The 24,377-nt window shown below is 41.6% G+C and overlaps 2 protein-coding genes across 3 annotated transcripts in view; one reads left to right on the top strand and one right to left on the bottom strand.

Annotated features, from left to right (window-relative positions):
• Positions 1-24,377, bottom strand: part of NEURL1B (neuralized E3 ubiquitin protein ligase 1B) — a 442,008-nt gene that overhangs the window by 226,899 nt on the left and 190,732 nt on the right. The window lies entirely within an intron of this gene.
• Positions 13,794-24,377, top strand: part of SH3PXD2B (SH3 and PX domains 2B) — a 134,785-nt gene continuing 124,201 nt past the window's right edge. For both annotated transcript variants that reach the window (XM_063292398.1, XM_063292397.1), the window contains exon 1: positions 13,794-14,225. In XM_063292398.1, the coding sequence (XP_063148468.1) occupies positions 14,154-14,225 (72 nt within the window). In that variant the 5' untranslated portion in view covers positions 13,794-14,153. The remainder of the gene's footprint in view (positions 14,226-24,377) is intronic.

Raw genomic sequence — 24,377 nt, 5'->3', positions numbered from 1 at the left:
TAGCCATCTAGTAATTTACTGATTTTCTTTAAGGTGGAAATATCTGTCAGTTGACTGGGTTTGGCAGAGAAGCCATTTTTCCTGTACAGCAGTTCCAGCAATTCCCATAAGAGGTTATAGCATTGCTGAGAATAGAAAATACATGAACTTACTTTCAAAATTCTGCACCACTTATCTTTTGCAACAGCTCTTACTGTACTAGTTGATATTTCAAAGCCTCCAGGCAGTGATGCTAGTTCTTGGTTTTGGAGTCCCAATCCCCCTTCTCATCTCCTGTAGAGGGAAGAGCTGTTGGAGGAAAAAACAACAGCTAAAAAATCGAGAGAATTCCACAAGCACTGGAGAACTCTTCGTCTTCTGAAAAGCAATCCCTAGCAATGCATCATTGCAGATGCCTTCAATCTTCATTCCAGTGAGCTGTAATGCAAGCTAATACTAGTTATAACTCAAATGTATGTTTCCTGCACCTTCGTAGTTTGCATGGTTGGCATAACTCAGCTCCACCGTCTTTGCTCTTGTTCTTATGTTGGTTGTCAATTGGTTTTAGATTGGGACTGAAAGCACGGTTCCACAACTATTCAAGTAAGAGGAAGCCATATTGGCATCACCCCCTTGCCAAATGCTTGTGTCTCACTTGCAGCTGAGCACTGATTTCTCTTCCAGATAGTTGACCTAGTCTGTGTTGTCAGTGGTACCTCTGAATAGGCTTGGGGGCCAGGTGGCACCCAGACGGATGTGGGCAGCATCGTATTTTCTTCTAACCTTTGGACTTTTGCTCAGTTTGCATAACTTTGTGAATGAATTGCAGAATAACAGTGTGGCATTTGGGAGAAGGGATACTAGCATGTCCACTGCTTATATCATTGCTTTGACTCATGAGACAGCACCGGTCAGAGGCAGGGAGATACATAATTCCTTAGAAATGGGAATTCTGTTGCAAACATTTTACAAAATATTTTTTTAGAAAAGAAGGTGTTTGTTTTCTAATCAATAGTTCTACCATCAATGTATGATTCTATATTTCTGAAATTGTTATACTCTTTGCTTTGCCCTTCCTTAATTCTGGCTCTTTTTACCCCTCATGCTTCCTCACAGTCACTTGCTAATCATTGGGGCCCAAGGATAAGGCTGAGGTTATTTCTCCTTAGCTGCTCTTAGAAACCTGTAGCTGTTGTCCTGGGTCTTCTGGATGGTTGCTGGTGGTAGTGGCAGCTGCTCTGCTTTGCCTTTCTTCTGAACCTTCATGTCTGGGCTGTCTAGATGCTAGCACCTGGGCCTGTTTAGAAGGGGCTACCCTTGGTTTACAGTGGCTTCCAAGTGCCTGGCCCACTTGTAATTTGCTGGCAAACACTGGATCTACAGCACTTTATTTGTTCAGCTTCTCTCGAAGTTTGCCTCGACCACTACCCTGCCTCTGCCACTTCTGTGTAATCTGGCTATTCCGTTGCCTTCACTGCCACTCAGCATCCCTGCTCAGCCCTTTGCTGCCACTGCCAGCATTCTTCAGCTTTCTCTAATGTCATTCCTTTGCTCTTTGCTCTTCCCTGTAATTTTGTTTTCTCTTTTCCATCTCCACCACCACCATTAGCACCAGAGCGGAATCCTTTTTAAAGGGTCAGCTTGAACAGTTCTGCAGAGGAGAGTCCTTAAAGGAAAATGGGGGACAAAGAGGCGTGGGTGTTCCAGTTCCTGTGCATCCTTCCTTCCGCAGATTGTACTAGTGTGCATGATTGATTTTTTGATGTATGTATCCTCCATCGTGCCTAATATTTGCATGCAGTTTTCTATGGTTAATAGTCCATTTGTAAACAAAGCACAGGTAAAAATAGCCACTCTAAGAAGGATGCATTACACATGACATTATGGTGTTCAGTGAGGAGAAAGGGTGTCCTACAATACACAATACTTTCTGAGATGCACTTTGTTCATGAAGATATGCAGACATCGAAAGTTTGAAATATTGGAGAAAAGCTTCTTTTGCTTTTTGAGTCTAGAACATTAAATTTGTGACCAGACAAGTTACAAACTGTAATGCAATCAATCTGGCCACTGGTTTGTCTCATGTTATAAGATAATTCCTGTATCTCTTTGTGCAAAATTATGTTCTGCAGCTGTCAAAGATCTTGAGGCAAATGCTACTGGCCATTCTTGGTGGTCTGCCATGGCATATCAGTCCTCCTATGCCATTGGAGAAACGTCCCATGCTAATTTGATGGGCAAAGGTGGATCAAATGGGAGCACATTATCTTATGTGATCAAATTGCTTTACATGTGAAAATACTTCATTGCAATCATGTCACTATATCCACTTTTGGCTGCTCTGCAAAGAACAGTTTAGTGGATTCAGTTCAGTTGTCAGTATGGCACAAATTGAATGTAAGCTGCAGATGCCAGAAATGATCAAAATATGGGCACACCTATTGGCTGTGGACCTTCCAGAACTGCCTTGATTTTATCTGGTAACTTGTGCATCTAGTATAATGTACAGTATTCACTGTATGCTATTGAGTTCTTTAAACAATCCACATTTTGTGTGGTTGGCATATAGCTCATATTTTTCTAATGTACTTTGCCTCTTCCACCCGTCACAGTTGTGTCATCCAAATAACACTGTGTTCTGGAAAGGCCTTATAGGACTAGGTCCATGGTGTAATGATTGCCTATCCTAAAACACCATTAGACTCATGAACACCATCAGACTCATGGTCCAAACTGCTTCATGTAACTTTTAGTGTTAGTGAGGAAGAAAGATAATCTGGTTGGATCCCCATCAAACTTAACGGAAAAGTCTTTCACCCCCACTCCTGTTGGAGCTGAATCAGCTGCTGCTTGAGTGGTTGTGGCCCCGGTTACCGTATTTCTCCCTCCACGGGGTGGGGGCACTGGTGGTTGAACTCTGTGGGGTGGGGATTCATCCCGGGGCCGTCTTCGTCTCTGCTCCGCCGGCAGTCCAGGCGGGGGGATGGGGGATGATTGCGCGGAGCTGGAATCTCCTTCGCGCCCCGGCTGCCCCCCCCCCCATGCTAGATACAAGGTTCTTAGCATGTACTCCATCAATTCTAATTTTGCCTCTACCACTCTTAGCCTTTCAGGGGTATGAGATTCTTCCCCCCCCCCCCGTGTGTTAGGCTGTCTCCCCCTTGACACCATGGTAAACTCTACGTCTGGGGTCAGCGGGAACCGATGCAAGTCTCTCACTGCCTCCCAGGCGATCGACTCTGCGGGCGATTTGTTGGGTGACGGCGGCTCTGGTTCTCTCCCATCATCGGACTCCTCCACTGCAGGGCTGGAACTCGGATCATGCCTGAAACCCGAGGGTTCCGGGGTGAGGTTCAATTCTCCGCTCTTACCCGTTGGCTCGGCCATCGTTAACTATTTTCCCTCACAAGAACTTTTCTTGGTAGGAGCTAACGGTATAACTTTTTTTTTTGATTCTCAGCTTTATGTAATGATTGCCTATCCTAAAACACCATCAGACTCATGAACAGGTTCATAAAGATATCTGATTTATTAAAGAATAGTATGCAGGGTCACAAAGAAAGCTGAGAATGATGAAAGCGCGCCAAATGCAAACTAAAAACCCCTCAGTACAAACGAGATCCCTCCCCCAGTAGAATCTTCCCAGGCTCACAATCCCAGGTGCTCCTAACGGCCTCTGCTGGTACGCGGGAAAAGTCCTTGAGCAGAGCACATAACCCAAACACATTCCATTGAAATGAACACAGATACAGAGCTTGGCACAAGGTTTCCCAGCAGCTCCCTCCCAACAGAAACACACGTCAGCACCATGGTATGTGAAACGTTACGATGTACAGTGCACATTGAAACAGTGAACATGACACATGGCCTGTTGCCAGATAGCAATAACTGAGGCAATACCAAATGGTAACCTGTTGTATTAGTACAAACCTTTGGTTTGGAATCTTCTTCCACTTCCATTTGTAGATAGGTGCCTCCTGACAGAGGCATAAAAATATCCTCAGTTGATGAAAAGGATACTGTTTGACTGTCACAACTGGAATTATAGTAACCTTAAAATTTCTACACAATTTCCCTGTTCCATCTCGCTTTATAACTGGGGTGATAGGAGTGGTCCATGCTCTCTAAGCAACTTTTGAAAGAGTGCTATCCTTTTCCAAGCAATCCACTTTAGTGTTCACGGGCAGGCAAATGCTATCATGAACACGCCTCATTTGGTGGAACTCAGGCTGTGCATTTTCACCTAATTCTACTTCCACCTTGATAGGTTTCAAGGTTCCAGTTCCGTCCTTGAACTCTTCTGCTGCCTGTTTTAATGCCTTGTAATATTTCCTTACAAGATTTCTTCCACAGCAGTTTGATGAACACAAACAATAAGATAGTTCAAGGGTAGTTTCTTCACCCACGCTTTCCTACTGAGCGCTGGATGTCAACTCTTAATGGCATATGAATCTGGCTGACATTTGTTATTTTCACATTTCCATATCAATTTTTAACATTCCTGTAACAGTAAATGTCTAGTTTGCAAAGTTTGATGGGTGATTTTTTCCCCTCTGTCTGTGACATTTCATCTTCACAGATCACTAATTCTAACTTATATTTCCAGCTATCTGTGGTGTCAATCAGACTAGTCACTTTGGCACATATTGTACAATTCCAGGGTCACTATCTCACTACCTATGTCAAGGGCATTAATTTGGTGTTTCTCTGCCTGTGCCATGATATGTCACAGTGATTTGTGAATTCACAAATTCAGACCACCTGCACATTGTCCCATCAGTGGGAAAATGGATAGTCACCTCTCCTATTACTCAAAGGGTTACTGTATTAACAAGACAATGGAGAAGTCTCTGCCCTAATAAACTTAGAGATCAACTGGGTGCTAAAGTGAAAGTACACATTTGCTGAGATTTCTGTAACCCCTTTTCCCTTCCAACAAATCTGATTAAAGAAGTTTCTGAGAATCTTGCTTTTGGGGGTAATCACCTGTCAGGAGCTTGACATTCATCTTGGCAACTCCTCTAATCCTCTTACAAGAGAAGCTGCCTTCTTGTTCTTGACCAGGACCACGCAGATAACTGTCTGGGAACAGAACTGACCACAGGATGGATCACCAATACCTTAGTTCAACATTAATAACAGGTAGAGTCACAAACCAGTCAATTGACTACTGATATTCCTCAGATGATGCAGCAATTTGGAGAAACAGGGCAACCAGCTATGGCAACCATCAGTGCACCTTCTGCCATCCCTGCTCTTCCAATGATGCTATTTCACTCTGCAGGGGGAAGGGGACTTGAGTGGGAAAGCAGTCTTATGATTTTCTCAGAGCCTGGAAAAGAAGATGGCAGTTTAGAAACCATCAGCACAAGCTTGGAACATTACATTCTTCCACTATCAGAAAAACTCACAGCTAGCTCCAGGTCCATCAGAGGGGTTGCTAACAAAAATGTGAAGAAACTTCCACTCTAGCCAACTTCGAGATAATTCAGATGTTAAAAGGAAAATACCCTAAATTTTCTGTAATCCCTTTTCTTTTTCAATAGATCTGATCAAAGACACTTCTGGAAGAATCTTACTTTTGGGTGTAATCAGCTGTCAAGAGCTTGGCAGATGGCACAGTGAAGAACAAATTGTTTACTTGTATCTGTGCTTTGAATGCTCTTGCACAAGCCATCAACCTTCCACTTTATAGATGCCTCCTCTTAAAGGTACTCTCAGCTTCTAGGGCTGCAACACTGGCTCTAAGAAACAGAGGGGAACTTTATCTGTGAATATAGCCCTGGCTTTGCTGGCATTCTGTAAGCAGGTCAAAGCAATTTTATACCGGTGCATGTTCAGCACTTAGGTTACAGTAATATCGCCTTCCTAAGATGTTTCAGCTGTAGTAGGTTGCCATGCAGGTATAATACTCCTATATATGAATACAGTTTTCAGAAGTAAAGACATCAGTTTAAAAACAAAGGTGTGTCTGACTCACACCATGGTCTTCTCGATTGCCACATATGCCTGTGAAAGTTGGACATTAGAAAAGGAAGATAGAAGAATTGATGCATTCAAATTGTGGTGTTGGCAAAGATTGTTGGAGTGCCAGAAGAACAAACAAATCAGTTTTAGAAGAAATACAACCAGAATGTTCCCTAGAGGTGAAGATAACTAGGCTTAGACTCTCATATTTTGGGCACATCGTCAGGAAAGACTGATCACTTGAAAAGGACATCATGTTTGGTAAAGTCGGCCAGCGGAAAAGAGGAAGACCTTCAATGCGATGGATTGATACACTTAGTACAACAACGGATGCAAACACTGGAACAGTCAGGCATATGCGCAAGACTGGACAGCATTTTGTTCTGTTATATGTAGGGTCACCATGAGTCGTGAACGACTTGATGGTAACTAACAACAACAACAGTGAATAAATAGTTACTTAAATTATACAGGTAAGCAAACTGTTAGTTCAATACTGTTTTCAAAATTCATGTTACTATTGAAGGAACAGTAGATTCCACCTGTCATAGATAGTCTAGTGGATCCTGCACTGAGCAGGGGGTTGGGCTAGTTGACCTCTAAGGTCAGGTCCAAGGGCATGATTCTATGATTCTAGGAATGTGTGCAGAGTGCCCAAGTTATTGTTAGCATTTCCACAGCAACATCTCTCTCCAATAAATCAAATTGAATTTTAAAGTCCTGAATTCTGTGACCAACTTCCTATAAGGATTACCAATCTTGTAAGAAACTTTGTATCTTGAGCAGAAGAATGAGAATCTTCAAAGCACACATTTCCCTTCTCATCATTGTCATTCCATATTTTACTGTTGTTTTTATATTAAGTTACCAATTAAAAAAAATAGTAATGCATTTTAAACATACAACAAAGGTGCAAGATCATTCCAAGCCTTTCAGTCAAGAGTCTACCATTACTGAAATATGTCAAGCTTTTGTAAGGTTAAAATAAAGTTGAAAGAAACCTTGGTCATTTTGTGTATTTATTAAAAGTACAGCACCTGTTTGGTCTGATTAATTTCTATAAAGATTTTTAAAATTTCTTTGAAAAATGGTATGAATGAAAAACTGGCCTGCTGAAGATGACACAAAACTGAAGTGGAATTTTTGATTTCTGAAATCTACTGTATATAATCTGTCTAAGGATTTAATTTCTATAATCATTATAATGCAGTTCCCCAGAAAGTCCACTAGATGGTACTATCTTAAAATAATGATTAAGTTTTGGGTTGTTGTTTTTTAAGATGTTATAAACTAAAGATCAGAATGAATGATATTTTGCAGAATTTGTTTAGGTAGGGTGTTCTGAAATGAAGAACTCAGCAGAGAAGTTGTATGAAGACTAAATTTATTTTGCTGCCATAAATGTGTTTTTCCATGGAATTGTTAAATGCTGATATCACAACTCCAGATTGTGGTATGACGACATGCCGTGAATTCCCGGGATTCTAGAATCAAAGGCATGGTCACTCCTATTAATTTTGATTGAAATAAACTAAAACTTAAGGAAAAATAATATCCATATATTCATATAAAAATATTTTATTGTACTATCACTGTTGTATTATTTTCCTTTCTGTTTGCTATATTTCACCGATACAGATGTAAAAAAGTAAAATAAAAAACTGCTATTCTTCAGTAGCAGATGAAGCTTAAAATTATTATAAATTTGTAAGCTAAAATTGCCAATCATGCATACGCGGGGTGGGAGAAAAGACAGAGCTTGGAAGTTATCATTAGTCAAGAGGATTCAGGGAAAACAAGACTTCAGGGAAGGCCATGTGAATCCCAGTAAACTTAACCTTTGATGTCATCCTTACACTGAAGCATCTGTGTGACCAAGAGGCTAATTAAGAGATGTGAGACCCTCGGTATAAGGTATTATGCATCTGGCTAGAGAGTAGTTTCTGTGATGAGTTTTCCTGTTGTTTAAAAAGGTGGTGCCTAATGGAAAAGAAGCAAAGGACTTCATGGAGTTAGGGAAAGGTTTTATCCTATGACCACCTAGAGATGATAGTAATCCACTCTGGTGGCCCTCTCTATGTTTTATGTCATGGTCCCTGGCAAAGATGGGTTCACACCAAGTAATGTGATTGTGGATTGACAGTGATGTTTTGCACAGCCAATACCATCCAATAGAATTGGAACTATGAACCAGTGTTATCCTTGTGGCTTCCCTGTTGCTGGTTGCCTTCCTCTTGGACTTCTCCCAGTTGTCTTGTAAATGATACACGAGAGTGTCTTAAAAATGGAGCCAATTAAAGGGGACGAGGAAGTATAACAAGCTGCTGTGAGGCTCAGTGACACTAATTTCAATTAATATTGGAATAAACAGAGGTACTGCTCAATGCACATTGGTTACTGAAAGGACACTAAAGATATAGTTGTGTGCATGTACTATTAACATTCAGGAATATTCAAGTATACAAAAAGAAACAGACATAGGTTCCAGCTAGAATTTATTTTCTTAATGTTTAAAAACACATCACTAAACGGAATAAGTCACCTGAAGATGCTACAGCATCTCCAAGGGCTAAAGCCTTATTTCCAGGAGTGGCTTTGCAGAAATTAATGGACTGTTAAAACTTGGTTTCCACAACTATATAAAGCATAGCTAAAATGACTAATGACTGGTCAGTTTGACTTTCCAGTCCTACTTGGACAGCTGCTAAACTTTCAGATACATACTTGTGTGGAATCTTCCTTGGCTTCATCTAGCTGACAAAATCTCAAGATCTGATCTTGTTACAGGCTGACCTCTTCTCCCAGCGACCTGGGAGAAGTTCACACGGTGAACTATTCCTGAGGTAAAATTCTAGATGGAATCATCTAGCTAATGTTTTATTGTGATTCATGTCATTTCCAAGGAAATTGGCAACTGGTGAATTTTTCTGTGTGTTGATTATTAATCAATATGCTTAGCTGAAAATTAGAATTGATTTGGTTCTTCTGCTTGCTTGAGATTGGCCTTCTTTGCATACCAGGTTGCTTTCCACTTATACCTCCCTGGTTTTTAATTAGATCAAAGTAGGATCTTGGGGGTGGGGGGTGGGAGGGGTCAAAACAGGCAAGTTGGCAGTAGCAGCATTATGACTGCAGCCCTGCACCTTTGTATGTATATAGTGACATCAATACACATACAAAAGGAGTGAGGTTTCCATTGCAATGCTAGGACCATCAATTTGCCAATTTGGACCTCCCCTACAGATGCTGCTTGATCAAAGAAGGCTCTAAAAGGGAGATTTTGTCCCCTTCATAAACACATAATGTCTATAAAACTGGGTTCTTGTGTGTCTGGAGTAAGAGTGGTGGCAGTGAAACCTCTAAATAAACAACATGGAGTGTTTTCAGGGTTTGACCTACCTCATTGGACTGGCCCCACAGATACATTTATTATATATGATCATGTTCTTTTAAACAAAGAACATTAACAAGTTTGGAAGCGACTGGGATATGACACAGATACTCTATTCTTCTAAGGGGTAAGTGGAATCTTGTAAAGCTGACAAAGAACAGCTTTGTAAACAGAGTTAGGAGAAATCTTCCATACATTCAAACACAAGTTATTTTGTACTGAGTCCCCCTGCTGCTGAATGAAGCTATGCTTAAATTGCTGTCCATAGGCATAGATGAGATGCTTGTAAGAAAAAGCCAATTAATTTGAAAGACAGTGATATGCCAGCACTAAATCTAAATTCATTTTAAAATGCAATTCAGCAATTGCATAAATGAAGTCTACTTCCCATGATCCAATTTCCTTGTTTATCCATAATTTCTGTTGCTTTTAATATATATCTCAAGTCCACTTTTCTAAATCTGAAAAGATGAGTTAATAGAGGAGAAAATGACTATAGCTAACTCTTTCTTATGATGTGAGATTTGGGGAAGGTGAACAATTTACCAGGAGCTCGGCCAAACTTACCATATCTACAACCATTAATGCATCAGAAAAATGCAGACTCCACCATGTGCTGTGTCCATAGACAGAAACTAGAGAAGGCTCTGCTATTAGCGAGAGAAGATAAGATTGTCAGTTGCAGTTACCTGGAATGGAGCATGTCACAAGTGATATCTAACATTTAAGAACTGTTCAGTTGTGGAATAATATCACATTTATTTTTTTTAAAGCAAAGTGTATTCCCTCTTGCCTAACTAAACAAAGAAGAATTGCAGTTTCTTCGATGCCTCAAACTTGCTTCTGTTTTGAGAAGCAATCTCCTTAAGGATATTTTGTGAACCAAGCAGCAAACAAAAATAAAGCAAATTTTTTTTGAAGATGAAATGCAAACACCATGTAAAAAAATTCATACCAGTGTAAATTATCAGTGGTATTATTCAGATTATCTGCACCTATTCCCAGCTGGTAAAATAAACAAATGTATTCTATCCAGAGAATTAATCATTTAAAAATAGAACTGGCATATATTTTACAAATTATGGCAAATTTTACTTAGAGTGATTTTTTAAAAAAACACTTGAGAAATAAAGAAAACCTGTACGATCACCATAAGGGTTTTAGAAAAGCAGTCCACTAATTACTGAATATGGAACAAGAAGAAATGGGTTTTTACCTCTTGACAGCCAATGAAGAAAGCAATCATACTCACATTGGTCTATGCTTAGGATCAAAATGCACAACTCTTGCATTTTTATTAGGACCAAACAAAATGAAAGGAAAATGGCTTGCAAGTGTCCACTAATTTACACAGTTCCGACCGTTGCCATAACAGCTTTTTTCTGCCCCCAGTGTTTAACTAACTCAACATTACCAGGAGTCCAGCTTGACTTGAAGGAGACTTTTCCTGTTCCTGTCTTTCCTCTGGGACTTTACGCAAGAGCCTCCCTTAATGGTGTTTTTCTCTGGATCCTTCTACCACTGCAGTGGATTTCACAATACCATCCTGCCTTTCTGGGGACCCAGTGATGTCTCTAGGCATGTGGACAGGTACATCAGGGATGGCTGGTGCCCTTTCAGGCAGACAGGAGAGAAGAAAGGATGGCTAATTGCAGGCGGTGCCAACATTCTCTGCAATTTTCTCCCCTTTTTTTCCTCTGCAAGGACCCTAAGAATACTTAAGTGTTGCAGTGCTTTTGACAGGTCTCTGCCATGCTCCTTGAGCTAGATTAAGAACATCCTTGCAGGAGTCAGAAATGCCATCAGTATGGGGAAGATGCCAGGTTTTGGCTCTGGCATGAATTTGGGTTGGCATAGCAACTTCCTTAGCTTTCTCTTGCTAAGGCCCATAGCTGTAGAGAAAATGAAACAGAATGGGAGGCCTGACTCATTAATGCTCTGAGACCTGACAATAAATAATTCTCCTGATTAAGAGTGGAGTTATAGTGTGGTTTCATCATATGTTCTCAAGAATATTAGCTTAACTTTTAGGCCTCACAAAGCAATGAAGGGGTTTTCCTGCTTTCCTGTGTGGAGATTCTTCATCTTGGATTATTTTCCCTCCATTGCCCAGCAGACTGAAGCCGCCTCCTACATAAAGTGAAGTAATCAAGTCCCAAAAGATGAGCTGAGCCCTGCTGAAGGCTGAAGGAGAGCTTTAGCTGACCTGGAGAACAAGTCTGCAGAACAGATTTGAGTAGCTCCAAGTTGAGCCCTACCGTAGCCAGCCCGTCATTTTGTAGTGGGAAGAAGGCTGAAATGTAAGGAAGGCGTCATCCAGTTGGAAGCTAAATTCAGAGAAGTTGTTTAGCCTTATTAAAAGTTAACATAATAAAACAATTACAAATGTTGCATTTGTCACTCTCATTCTTCTGCAGTTAGCAGCCTAACCCAGAGCAACTCTTTTCGTGGGCATGGAGGTCAGGAGAGTAGTTTGCTGGTTGTAGGGTTTCCTTGCAGCTATTTTATGTTTTTTGTTCTTGTTTGTTTCTTATTTATTGCACTGTTTTTAATCTTTGTTAGCTGTCCCAAGTCGCGTTTAGCAAAATGGGCAGCCATATAAATCAATCTAAAAAATAAACTCAGCAAACTCTTCCTCGTCTTCAGGCGTTCTGATTTCATAATTAATCATTCCTTCTAATACCAGATTAGAATCTGGTATCTCATGTTCAGCTAGTCCAAATTTGTCCACTTTTGCAGATGCTTAGGAAGATTTTGATGGACAAAAAACCAGAAACTCACCTGTTAAAATTCAGTGTTGTGGAATGATGAGATTTGGATAGGTGACAAGGTATGAGGAGGAACAGAGTGGAGTGTCGAGAAAGGTTAAAATGGTGAAACAAAAATTAGGAAATGTCATCAGCTTGTCCAGATAAATCACTTCACTCTGAGATGCTATTTGCAGATGTGCCCCAGGTATAAAAAACAAACAGCTCTCCAGATACAGTATAACGGAACATGCAAAAATGGAATACATATCCAGCCAAAGAGGAGCACTTAAGGCATCTGTATGCTTGAGGGACATGCAACAGCTTCCACTGAATAGGTGGCCACAGTGTCTTAACTTTAAACATCTGAAGGGGTAGGGTCCGTAACTAAAGCCATTTTTTAATTATTTGTTTGTAAGATTTATAAGGCCACCCCACTCAGTCTGAGATTCTGGGCAGCAGGGCAACATACAGCATAAAAACAACCCATCAAAGAAAAAAATCCCACATAACAATACGCGCGCGCACACACACACTATTGTAGGGGTCATTTTCAGGATCAAGAGTGTACTCCCAGGAGTTAACAGAAAAGGGAGTTTGGAGTGTGGAGTAGGTTATGACTTACCTTCCTTTATGCATACATGGTGTAAAGGTTTCCCTTGACGTAAAGTCCAGTTGTGTCCGACTCTAGGGGACGGTGCTCATCTCCGTTTCTAAGCCGTTAGAGCCAGTGTTGTCCGTAGGACACTTCCGGGTCATGTGGCCAGCATGACGACACGGAACGCCGTTACCTTCCCGCCAAAGCGGTACCTATTGATCTACTCACATTTGCATGTTTTCGAACTGCTAGGTGAGCAGGAGCTGGGACTAGAATCAAGTTATCTGAAATTTGACCTTTGGCTGGAAGGAGTTCTCCTTGTACCAAACGTCGTGGTTATGTGTGGCTGGTGAACTTGGTTGGTTTGGCTGGGTCAGAAAAGGTCATTCCAGGCCATTCTTCTTGGTGGTTTGGCTTGTTCTGAGGCATTAATTAATAAAAATGTAATGTCAAAAAGGAGAGAGATCTTAGTTCATTTATCTCTAATGCATACCACTTTTCATTATGGCATCCAATTTATTTTAAAATGTCTTGTGTTGTCCGCTCGGAGTCTGTAAGAGCCGCTGTGGGACCATACTGAGATTTCCCTGATGACGCGAAGGTCGCCTTTGTCCCAGCTCAGAAATCAGTCACGTGGCCTCTTTTTGCAAAGGATTCATGAGTTTTGTTTTGTTTGTTTGTCTGAGGGATTTCTGATTCCAACCATTTATGCGTGCTTTCCTGCTTTTCCTCGTGGGAGATAAGGCGAGACGACTGATTTGATTCCGGGAAAACTGTTGCTAATCAATCTCTGTTCTTTCCCTCACTTAGGGGGAAAAAAAGGCGGAGGAGGTCGACAGAGGTTAAAACACTGGGAGACGCCTGAGAAGACGCGCTCCCCACCCACGTGCCACTCCTGCCCTAGACCCACAACTTCTCAAGCACCCTCGCTCTCCTCTTCATTTCAACGACCGGCTCCTTCTGCGGCTCCCGCGGAAGGGGGCGCAGGGAGATGTGCGAAAATTCCCGGCGGGATTTCTTGTTAGTTTGCGTTTTGCTTGCGTCGCCGCTGGGTTGGCGGCTTCCCCTGCTGCGAGCCTAGCGGGGCTCGTGTCCCTTTAAGAGCCCGGGTGGATCGGAGCACATAACCACATTGTCTGAGCGGCCCTGGCCGGGGAGGAGCCCTCCCGCATCTGCAAACTCTGGACAGACACAGACTGGAGGAGGTAGAGCGGGAGGGGGAGGAGGAGGAAGAGGAAGCAGACGCCGAGGGTGGTGTGGCTCGCTCCTGCCTATCCAAGTTGCCCGGGCGCTGCGCGTAAAAGTTTGTACTGTACGTTTCTGCAGGAGCCGTGATTCCACCACCCTCCCGAAGAAGGGGGCTCTTTCGGCTCTCTCTCCCCTCAGCCCCGATCTCCCCCTCCCTTTCAGCCCGAGGTTTGCACTGTTTTGGGCTTTGCTTCTGGGGTTCCCGTTGCAGAGGACCAACGCTATGCCCCGGAAGAGTATCGTGGAGGTGAGGGTGCTGGACGTGCAGAAGAGGCGAATTCCCAACAAGCACTATGTGAGTCTGGGTAACTCCGGGGGTGGGCAGCGTGGAGATTCGCCGATCTAGTCGTTCCTCGTTTTCAAATGGAAAGCGGCCCCTCCGCTTGTGTCGGAGCTCTTGGACAAGGATCCTGCCCGGGCAGTGCCCTATGGGCAGTGGGCGGGGCGGGGGACTTAAGCTGGCAAAGGGTGAGGGCAGCCTTTCCCGATCTCGTGCCTGCCAAATGGCTATCCTGGCTGAGGACGATGGAGTTGCAGTCCAACGCATTTGGAAGGGCACCGGCTTGGGGAAGGCCCGCTCGAGGATCTCCCTCACTTTCGCAATTTGTGTGTGGTCCCTTCCTTTCTCTGCTAGATCTACTCCGTGAATGTTGTAATTGGAGCATTTCGCCTGTGCGGCAACTTCCTAACGAGCCAAGCAGGAAGTTCTTACTGCCTGGTGTTTTTTTTTTCTCCCTCTCCCTTTTCTTTCTTCAGTATTGACTTTACAAAGGCAGGACTGTATTGACCATCCAGCGTCCTAGATGACTCCGTTGTGGGATGGAGAGAGTCTCCACTTCCCTTGGCGTTTTTTGTATCAAAATGAGCTTGAAATGTTAAACTGCTGGAGAGAATCTGGAGAGCAGCTGCTGTCCTGGCAGAGAATCTGCTACACTGGGTCTCTCCTTTTGAAAGGAAAGTAGTGGCTTTTCTGCCAGATTAGTCTTCCCAGCCATTAATTCCATGCTTTGGGTTTCATAGAGAAAGCAGTGTGCCTGCCCTGAGATAGGTCAGCTGGGCTGGAGAGAGGTACCCTTGAGTCAAAAAGATGATGATGATGATGATGATGATGATGATGATGATGATGATGATGGCAGCAGCTGCCTATTCCCATAGACTCTGGACGGGTTACAAGTACAAATCCAGAAAAGCAGTTAAAAAAGATCTTTGGATAATCCGAGTTAGTGCCCTAGGTAGTGCCCAGTATGCTTTGCAGACATTGCAGAGCAAATATAACTTTACTGCAATGGGTCTGTAGTATTGGATTTTGTCTGGGGACTTGAATCCACAGGGGTGGATGCCTGCAATTGGTGGGATGCTGCAGTGTATCATCTCAAGAAAAGCAGAGTGCATCTGCAGAATGGCAAATGCCCCTTATTTCAGGGTTGGTTCTCATCTTGAGTATCTGGTTTATTTCCTGATGAATCCCACAGTTAACCACCCCTGCCACCACTTCATTTAGTGCAATAAACATTCCTTATGCATTACAGATTGGGTGGGAATGCATTGTTTAGCCCCAAAGAGTTGGCTAGCAACTGAACTGTTAAAGAATCTGGGGCGACGTTTAATTAATTCATAGCAAAAATGGAAAGCCAAAGGGGGGAATGAAAAAAAAAAACATAAAAAGGTCTGAAGGCTGAAGCTGATTGCTCCTGATCATAAAGTAGAAAGAAGTTGAGTAGGAGATGGTTAGGATGCAGAGGAGAACAAGGAGTGAATGGTGGTATAGAACAAGGGAGTTGTATTTGAATACAGGTTTCTCATGTGTTGCAGTCTGTAGTTTCTGCTTACTGAGCTTAAAGCAAATGACCACAATGTATCCACCTCTAGACATATTGATATATACAAACTTTTTTCTTTTTTGGCAAAAAAAAAATCTCTTCAATTATCAGACATGAGAGTGCTTTCTTTTCTGTGATAAATTGATAATAGGAATCCAATTATGTTCAGATTATTCTGGGTTTTTAATAGAGCTGTCTGCTCATCAACAATGGGAAGACATTAGGCTTGCCAGATTCACTTTGTTTTGGGGGAAAATACTGGGATCTATCAGTAAGGAAAATAGTAGAACAATAGAAGCTTCTGCCCTCTTGGAGTTAAGAATGAGGAGAGGATGTCTCAGGGCATATGCTTAATTCAGAAGTGTTCAGGATCAAAACTCATCTAACAGTTCTGTTCCCATACAGTCCGCTACTTAGCTTTCTTTGCTTTTGCAATCTAATTCATGGTGTGTGTAGCGGAAGTTGATGATGATGTTACTGATAAACAATAGGGAATTAGACATTACTGATAAACAATAGGGAATTAGACATTGTTTCACATCTATTGCAAATTGTCCTGATCTACCAGTCTATTTCTGTCTATATTAAGCCTATCTTTGTAATGCTTCAGAGTTTTGTGAATAAAAGTAAAAAGCTTCTCAAGGATCTTTGAATGGAACTTTTTAAAAAAAGTATCCTGACTCCATCTTTCCTCCAAGAGCTCAAGATGGTGTGTGCTTGATCTCCCTAGGTCATGTTTTCATCACAGAAACCCTGTGGAATAGGCTATGGTGACTGACTTCACTCAGCCAGTGAAGGGGGGAGTCCACTCTGGAACTTCTCTTTCCTAATCTGAGACTATAACCAGTACATACCACAGCACTGCTGGCAGTCTTCCAAAATCTGAAACTGGGGCGAGACAATACAGTCAGTGGGAGGGAGGGAGAGGGAGATTCAGAGGGAAGGCAGAAAGAAAGGAGTGTGATTAACATCTTGTGCATGTTTGTTTATTTCCAAGCAAAGTTTATTTCCAATTCAGCAGAACTTGTTTCCAGTTGAGTTTGTATAAGATTATGGACCAAGTACAGCTATGTGTGCTTAGGCTTGGATACAGATAAAATTGTTTTTCTTCTGTATGCAGCCAGCTATCATATTAGACTGGGAGAGAGTTATGGAAAGTCTCATTCTTGCCTGTTATTATACATAATAACAGATACATCTCTGCTTTAAAATGCATCTGAAACATCTTCATCTTCTTTGGAACAATCCACACAGAGAGATGCTGATTAGACATGCACCAGTTTTCTGAAGCATTATAGTATGCAAGAAAATAGATGGCATGAGGAAAGGCTCCAAGATGCTCAGTGATGATATTATACTGCAGATCATAGAAAAAGAGCTCTCTTTTTTTCATTCTTTGGGGAATGATAATCTTGGGAATTGCGTCTTTGGATGCTCACTGTGCAATCATCTTGATAGTATAGCTGTTAATTTCAAATATTTGTAAGGTTTCACTGGTATACCTTGTGATTAAAATAAGATCATCCTATTTCCTGTCTAAAACTGAGCAGCCCTGTAGCATTACTACCACTTGCGTGTAATCTCAGACAATGACTTGGCATTGTAGGAAGAACTACTGTTGAGAGGGACAGATTTAATTAATTCCTGGTTTGTCCAGATGATACTCTGCTGTTGTATATGAATGGGCAAACTAGATCTTACAAGCTTACAGGACATGCAGAAGTCATGGTTAGCCATTTGGAATGTAACAAATACTGTATGGCTTGCTACAAACAGTTGCTAGTTGTGTACTTTAACCATAATTTTGTTCCTTTATCACTCAACTGTGGTTCACTGCCAGCCTTGAACCAACTCTTACCATTCAGCTCCTTGCCTTTGTGATGCATTTCTTGAGGTTGATTTGTATCTGTCCTCAGCTTGTGGGTCGGTACTGAATATGCAGGTAGTCTCTAATTCACAAATGTTAAATGGGCAGACAGTGCTCCAGTTGTTTGTCCACCATTTTATATAACAGGTCTGTGGCAGGAATGGTCCCTTCTTGGGAAGAAAGGGCAAATTGAAGACGGCTCTGTGAAAAGTGGAGCCAACAACCACAGTAGAATGAAGAGCTGATGAGTAGACCGGCTCTTTGTGATTCTCTCCACAAAGAGAGAACTTGAGATTGCCCACAAGTGCTCTAGGCAGTTGCTTCTCGCAAGGAGACTGCAAGACAGCATTCTCTGGTGGGTTTAGAGCTCTAGGAGATAAGGGAAAGCCATCTTCGCTCAACCCACAGTCAGCACCTTTAAAAGGACACTTTTAAAGTTTGCATACTTCCTTTTCTACTTGCTTTCAGAAATTGCTTGTTAACTCCTTTTCAGCTATTAGGAATCTATGGATCAATAAGTTTTACAGCACTGGGTGAGTTTCCTTTAATCCTTAGTGAAAGAAGTTTTAAATACAAGTTTAAGGACTTAATTTTTTTTTCTTGGAATAAGCAGCAAAAGGGTGATTAAAACTTAGATTTTAGAAACTTATAAACGGACTAAGAGTCCAGATAGATTTGAAATAAGATTTTGGAGTTAATTATAAAGAATCTTTCCTGTGGGAAAATGCATTTGTTTTGAATTTTTTAAAAAAAACATAAGACTTTAAAATTGGATACTAGAGGGAACTAAAAAGAACTAAAGATTACAATTAAAGGAGATGAACATTTGAACTCAACTTACTAATACAGAATGAAGCAAAACATTTAAACATTGGACATTTTGAAGGATATTCTTGAACAATGGACCTAGAAGTTAATTTTAAGAGTGTTTGCCTCTATAGATAAATTGTGTTTAAAAGATGCTGTGGAGGAGGAACAAGTATTACCTGACATGATTGAGACTGATTTGAAAGTGGATTTAAAAATGATAGGCTGCAGGAATGACATGGAAGAAGATACTACACTGAACATACAAAAGAAGCTGGCTGATGTCTAATAATTAAAAGGGATATACAAACAACAAACCAAGAGAATGACCTGATAATTTTCCTATACTGGATTTACAAAAGAGACTTGTTAAAGCTTTGAAGAGTTTTCTGAGAAGGGACAAAGAAAAAATGAAAAGAAATCAAGTTCTAGGACATTATTTGAAGGGACTAAAAATCAAGATTGTTAGAAGTAAAGGGGAGGACTATAAAGTTGGTTTATTTGATCAAGGTTAAAATAGATACGTTATCTCTGGTAACCCTTAATGAACTTTTGCTGACATCAGGACTGAAATGATGAGGCTTTACTGATTTGTTTATAGATAAGAGATGGGATCTTCAGCAAAGGATCGTTACCTTGTCGTGGTGCTGGAGCTTGAGCACCTCAATGATGCCATGAGCTAAACCGTGAAGGGCCACCCAAGACAGGAAGGTCATGACAGAGAGGTCAGACTAAATGCGATCCCTGGGGAAGGTAATGGCAACCCACCCCAGTATTCTTGCCATGAAAACTAAATGGATCAGTACAACCAGAGATATGTCGGTATACCATCGGAAGATGAGACACCCAGGTCGGAAGATGGTCAAAATGCTACTGGGGAGGAACAGAGGACGAGCTCAACTAGCTCCAGACGTGATGACGCAGCTAGCATAAAGCCGAAAGGACGGCTAGCAGCCGACGGTGCTGGTGGTGAACGGCGAATCCGATGTTCTAAGGATCAACACACCATTGGAACCTGGAATGTAAGATCTATGAGCCAGGGCAAATTGGATGTGGTTATTGGTGAGATGTCAAGATTAAAGATAGACATTCTGGGCGTCAGTGAACTGAAATGGACTGGAATGGGCCACTTCACATCAAATGACCACCAGATCTACTACTGTGGACAAGAGGACCACAGAAGAAATGGAGTAGCCTTCATAATTAATAGTCAAGTGGCTAAAGCAGTGCTTGGATACAACCCCAAAAACGACAGAATGATCTCAATTCAAATTCAGGGCAAGCCATCTAACATCACAGTGATCCAAATATACGCCCCAACCACAAATGCTGAAGAAGCTGAAGTAGAGCAGTTCTATGAGGATCTGCAGCACCTACTGGACAACACGCCTAAAAGAGATGTTATTTTCATCACAGGAGACTGGAATGCTAAGGTGGGCAGTCAAATGACACCTGGAATTACAGGTAAGTATGGCCTGGGAGAACAAAACGAAGCAGGACATAGGCTGATAGAATTTTGCCAAGGCAATTCACTCTGCATAACAAACACTCTCTTCCAACAACCTAAGAGACGGCTTTATACATGGACTTCACCAGATGGACAACACCGAAATCAGATTGATTACATCCTTTGCAGCCAAAGGTGGCGGACATCTGTACAGTCAGTAAAAACAAGGCCTGGAGCTGACTGTAGTTCAGATCACGAACTTCTTCTTGCACAATTTAGGATCAGACTAAAGAGATTAGGGAAGACCCACAGATCAGCTAGATATGAGCTCACTAATATTCCTAAGGAATATGCAGTGGAGGTGAAGAATAGATTTAAGGGACTGGACTTAGTAGATAGGATCCCGGAAGAACTCTGGACAGAAGTTGGCAGCATTGTTCAGGAGGCAGCAACAAAATACATCCCAAAGAAAGAGAAAACCAAGAAGGCAGAATGGCTGTCTGCTGAGACACTAGAAGTAGCCCAAGAAAGAAGGAAAGCAAAAGGCAACAGTGATAGGGGGAGATATGCCCAATTAAATGCAAAATTCCAGAGGTTAGCCAGAAGAGATAAGGAATTATTTTTAAACAAGCAATGCGTGGAAGTGGAAGAAGACAATAGAATAGGAAGGACAAGAGACCTCTTCCAGAAAATTAGAAACATCAGAGGTAAATTCCAGGCAAAAATGGGTATGATCAAAAACAAAGATGGCAAGGACCTAACAGAAGAAGAAGAGATCAAGAAAAGGTGGCAAGAATATACAGAAGACCTGTATAGGAAGAATAACAATATTGGGGATAGCTTTGACGGTGTGGTCAGTGAGCTAGAGCCAGACATCCTGAAGAGTGAGGTTGAGTGGGCCTTAAGAAGCATTGCTAATAACAAGGCAGCAGGAGACGACGGCATCCCAGCTGAACTGTTCAAAATCTTGCAAGATGATGCTGTCAAGGTAATGCATGCTATATGCCAGCAAATTTGGAAAACACAAGAATGGCCATCAGATTGGAAGAAATCAACTTATATCCCCATACCAAAAAAGGGAAACACTAAAGAATGTTCAAACTATTGAACAGTGGCACTCATTTCACATGCCAGTAAGGTAATGCTCAAGATCCTGCAAGGTAGACTTCAGCAGTTCATGGAGCGAGAATTGCCAGATGTACAAGCTGGGTTTAGAAAAGGCAGAGGAACTAGAGACCAAATTGCCAATATCCGCTGGATAATGGAAAAAGCCAGGGAGTTTCAGAAAAACATCTATTTCTGTTTTATTGACTATTCTAAAGCCTTTGACTGTGTGGACCATAACAAATTGTGGCAAGTTCTTAGCGGTATGGGGATACCAAGTCATCTTGTCTGCCTCCTGAAGAATCTGTATAACGACCAAGTAGCAACAGTAAGAACAGACCACGGAACAACGAACTGGTTTAAGATTGGGAAAGGAGTACGGCAGGGCTGTATACACTCACCCTACCTATTCAACTTGTATGCAGAACACATCATGCGACAAGCTGGCCTTGAGGAATCCAAGGCTGGAGTTAAAATCTCTGGAAGAAACATTAACAATCTCAGATATGCAGATGATACCACTTTGATGGCTGAAAGTGAAGAGGAACTGAGGAGCCTTATGATGAAGGTGAAAGAAGAAAGTGCAAAAGCTGGCTTGCAGCTAAACCTCAAAAAAACCAAGATTATGGCAACCAGCTTGATTGATAACTGGCAAATAGAGGGAGAAAATGTAGAAGCAGTGAAAGACTTTGTATTCCTAGGTGCAAAGATTGCTGCAGATGCTGACTGCAGTCAGGAAATCAGAAGACGCTTAATCCTTGGGAGAAGAGCAATGACAAATCTCGATAAAATAGTTAAGAGCAGAGACATCACACTGACAACAAAGGCCCGCATAATTAAAGCAATGGTGTTCCCCGTAGTAACATATGGCTGCGAGAGCTGGACCGTAAGGAAGGCTGAGCGAAGGAAGATCGATGCTTTTGAACTGTGGTGTTGGAGGAAAATTCTGAGAGTGCCTTGGACTGCAAGAAGATCCAACCAGTCCATCCTCCAGGAAATAAAGCCAGACTGCTCACTTGAGGGAATGATATTAAAGGCAAACCTGAAATACTTTGGCCACATAATGAGAAGACAGGACACCCTGGAGAAGATGCTGATGCTAGGGAGAGTGGAGGGCAAAAGGAAGAGGGGCCGACCAAGGGCAAGATGGATGGATGATATTCTAGAGGTGATGGACTCATCCCTGGGGGAGCTGGGGGTGTTGACGACCGACAGGAAGCTCTGGCGTGGGCTGGTCCATGAAGTCACGAAGAGTCGGAAGCGACTAAACGAATAAACAACAAGAGATGGGATATGGGAAGAAGAGACCATTTGTTGTATTTTAAGAGAAGGTGATAAGTAACTAAAATTGTTTATACTTGTAATGAAGGGGGAAGTCGCTTCTTTATATATTTATTTTCTTTTTCTCTATTGTATTCTTATTTTTTCTTATTTTTTTCTTATTTTTTTCTATTTTTCTATTTTTTTATTTTCTGCACCTTCTATTTTTTCTTTTTATTCTTTTTTTTTAGTTTGTATTAGTTTTTAGTGTTGTAAATTGTAATCTTTAATAAAATTACTATTAAAAAAAGGTATATGGCAGGATGGGGTCTACAGTACTCCCCTAGGCTATTTCTTAAATAGATTGCAGTTCATCATGTTCAGATATAGGGATGCGGTGGCGCTGCGGGTTAAACCGCTGAGCTGTCGATCGGAAGGTCGGCGGTTCGAAACCGCACGGCGGGGTGAGCTCCCGTTGTTAATCCCAGCTCCTGCTCACCTAGCAGTTCGAAAACATGCAAATGTGAGTAGATCAATAGGTACCGCTTCAGTGGGAAGGTAACGGCGTTCCGTGAGTCATGCTGGCCACATGACCCGGAAGTGTCCTATGGACAACGCCGGCTCTAAGGCTTAGAAATGGAGATGAGCACCGCCCCCTAGAGTCGGACACGACTAGACTTTACGTCAAGGGAAACCTTTACCTTTACATGTTCAGAATTCTGTGCACACTGGGGAAAGCATCTGGATCTGAGATTTAATGGACCACATTTCTGCTGTGTGTCTGCTTTCTTTGCGTGCACACATGCACATGTGCTTAAAGGAAAAAGCAAGAGCCTACCTGTTGCACATTTCACACCATGTATGGTGGGATGGTGAACCTATGACCTTCCAGCTGGTAAGCCGGCTGGGTGACCTTGGGCCAGTCACTCTCTCAGCCCAACTCACCTCACAGGGCTGTTGTTGTGGGGAAAATAGGAGGAGGAAGGAGTATTAGGTATGTTCGCAGCCTTGAGTTATTTACAAAAATAATAAAGGCGGGATAATAAATAAATGAATGAATGAATAATGCTTCTGATTCCCATCAGCTCTAGCCTGCATGGCCAATGTTCAGGATGATGTGAGTTGTAGCATCATAGCAGCAGCTGGAACCTACATGCTGTAGCTGCTGTGGAAGACCAGTTGGTAGGAAACTAACTATTGGATCAGAATTCTGATCAGCTGCCAACCAGGTAGTTAGAAAGAAGTAGGTGTGGATTGAGACAATAGTGTAAACAGAGGATTGGATGGAAACTATCCTTCACCAAATCATTATTTGCTATACTAGAATCAGGGGGGAATGTTTAACTCTTCTTGTACTCATTGATTATTTCCTGCAAATGTTCCCTTCCTTTTTTAAATACCTTTCTTAGACTTGCTTTCAACTATATAGCCTGATGTGGAGAACATTGGGGAGGGAGGGAGAGTTATGAATCCTCATTGTTTGTTACAGTGTATTCTTTACTTACCTTATTGCTTATATTATTTATGGTGGAAAATATATTGACCTAATCCCTTGGAATAACCTGAAAATTGTCAGTGATGTCATAATTTAGTTACAAATTCATGCTTCAAGTAAAGGCTTACAATTACTGCTTTTCCTCTTGGCAACTCAGAATCTTTGTCCTCTTCCAGAAATGGAAAGTATCACCACAAGTATGTTTGCTTTTTTGGATCAGCTACATGACTCTTTAACCCTTAAAAGGAAAACAGGCTTACATTGCTGTAAACTAGTTTTTAATAACTTCCATAGGAATGTTTGATGTGAATTTTCTCTGTAACTAGATACAATAGCTATTTGTTATTTCTGCCACTAGTTCTATATTTTTGAATCCTCATATTTGTTCAACTCAGCCCAAAAAATGTAAATGTAAGAAAACGTTTACTTTGATATACTCAGCTCTGGGTTCTGCAGTTAATTATATGTTTTTGTATTTTGAATGATGGGTATGGTCAGGTTAAGAGCAATTTGATTTGTGCACTTAATGAGAATAATATACATACTTGTACATTAGTCTCATTCTATCATTTTTGCCATGAAACCTGTGGAAAATACAGAAGAACAAAGCATAACACTTATTATTTATTCAATTATCATTGGGTCCC

The sequence above is a fragment of the Candoia aspera genome, chromosome 2, assembly GCF_035149785.1.
Source record: "Candoia aspera isolate rCanAsp1 chromosome 2, rCanAsp1.hap2, whole genome shotgun sequence".
NCBI classification, from domain to species: Eukaryota; Metazoa; Chordata; class Lepidosauria; order Squamata; family Boidae; genus Candoia; species Candoia aspera.
Note: the sequence above shows the minus strand (reverse complement) of the source record. Positions and strands in the feature narration are given on the sequence as shown.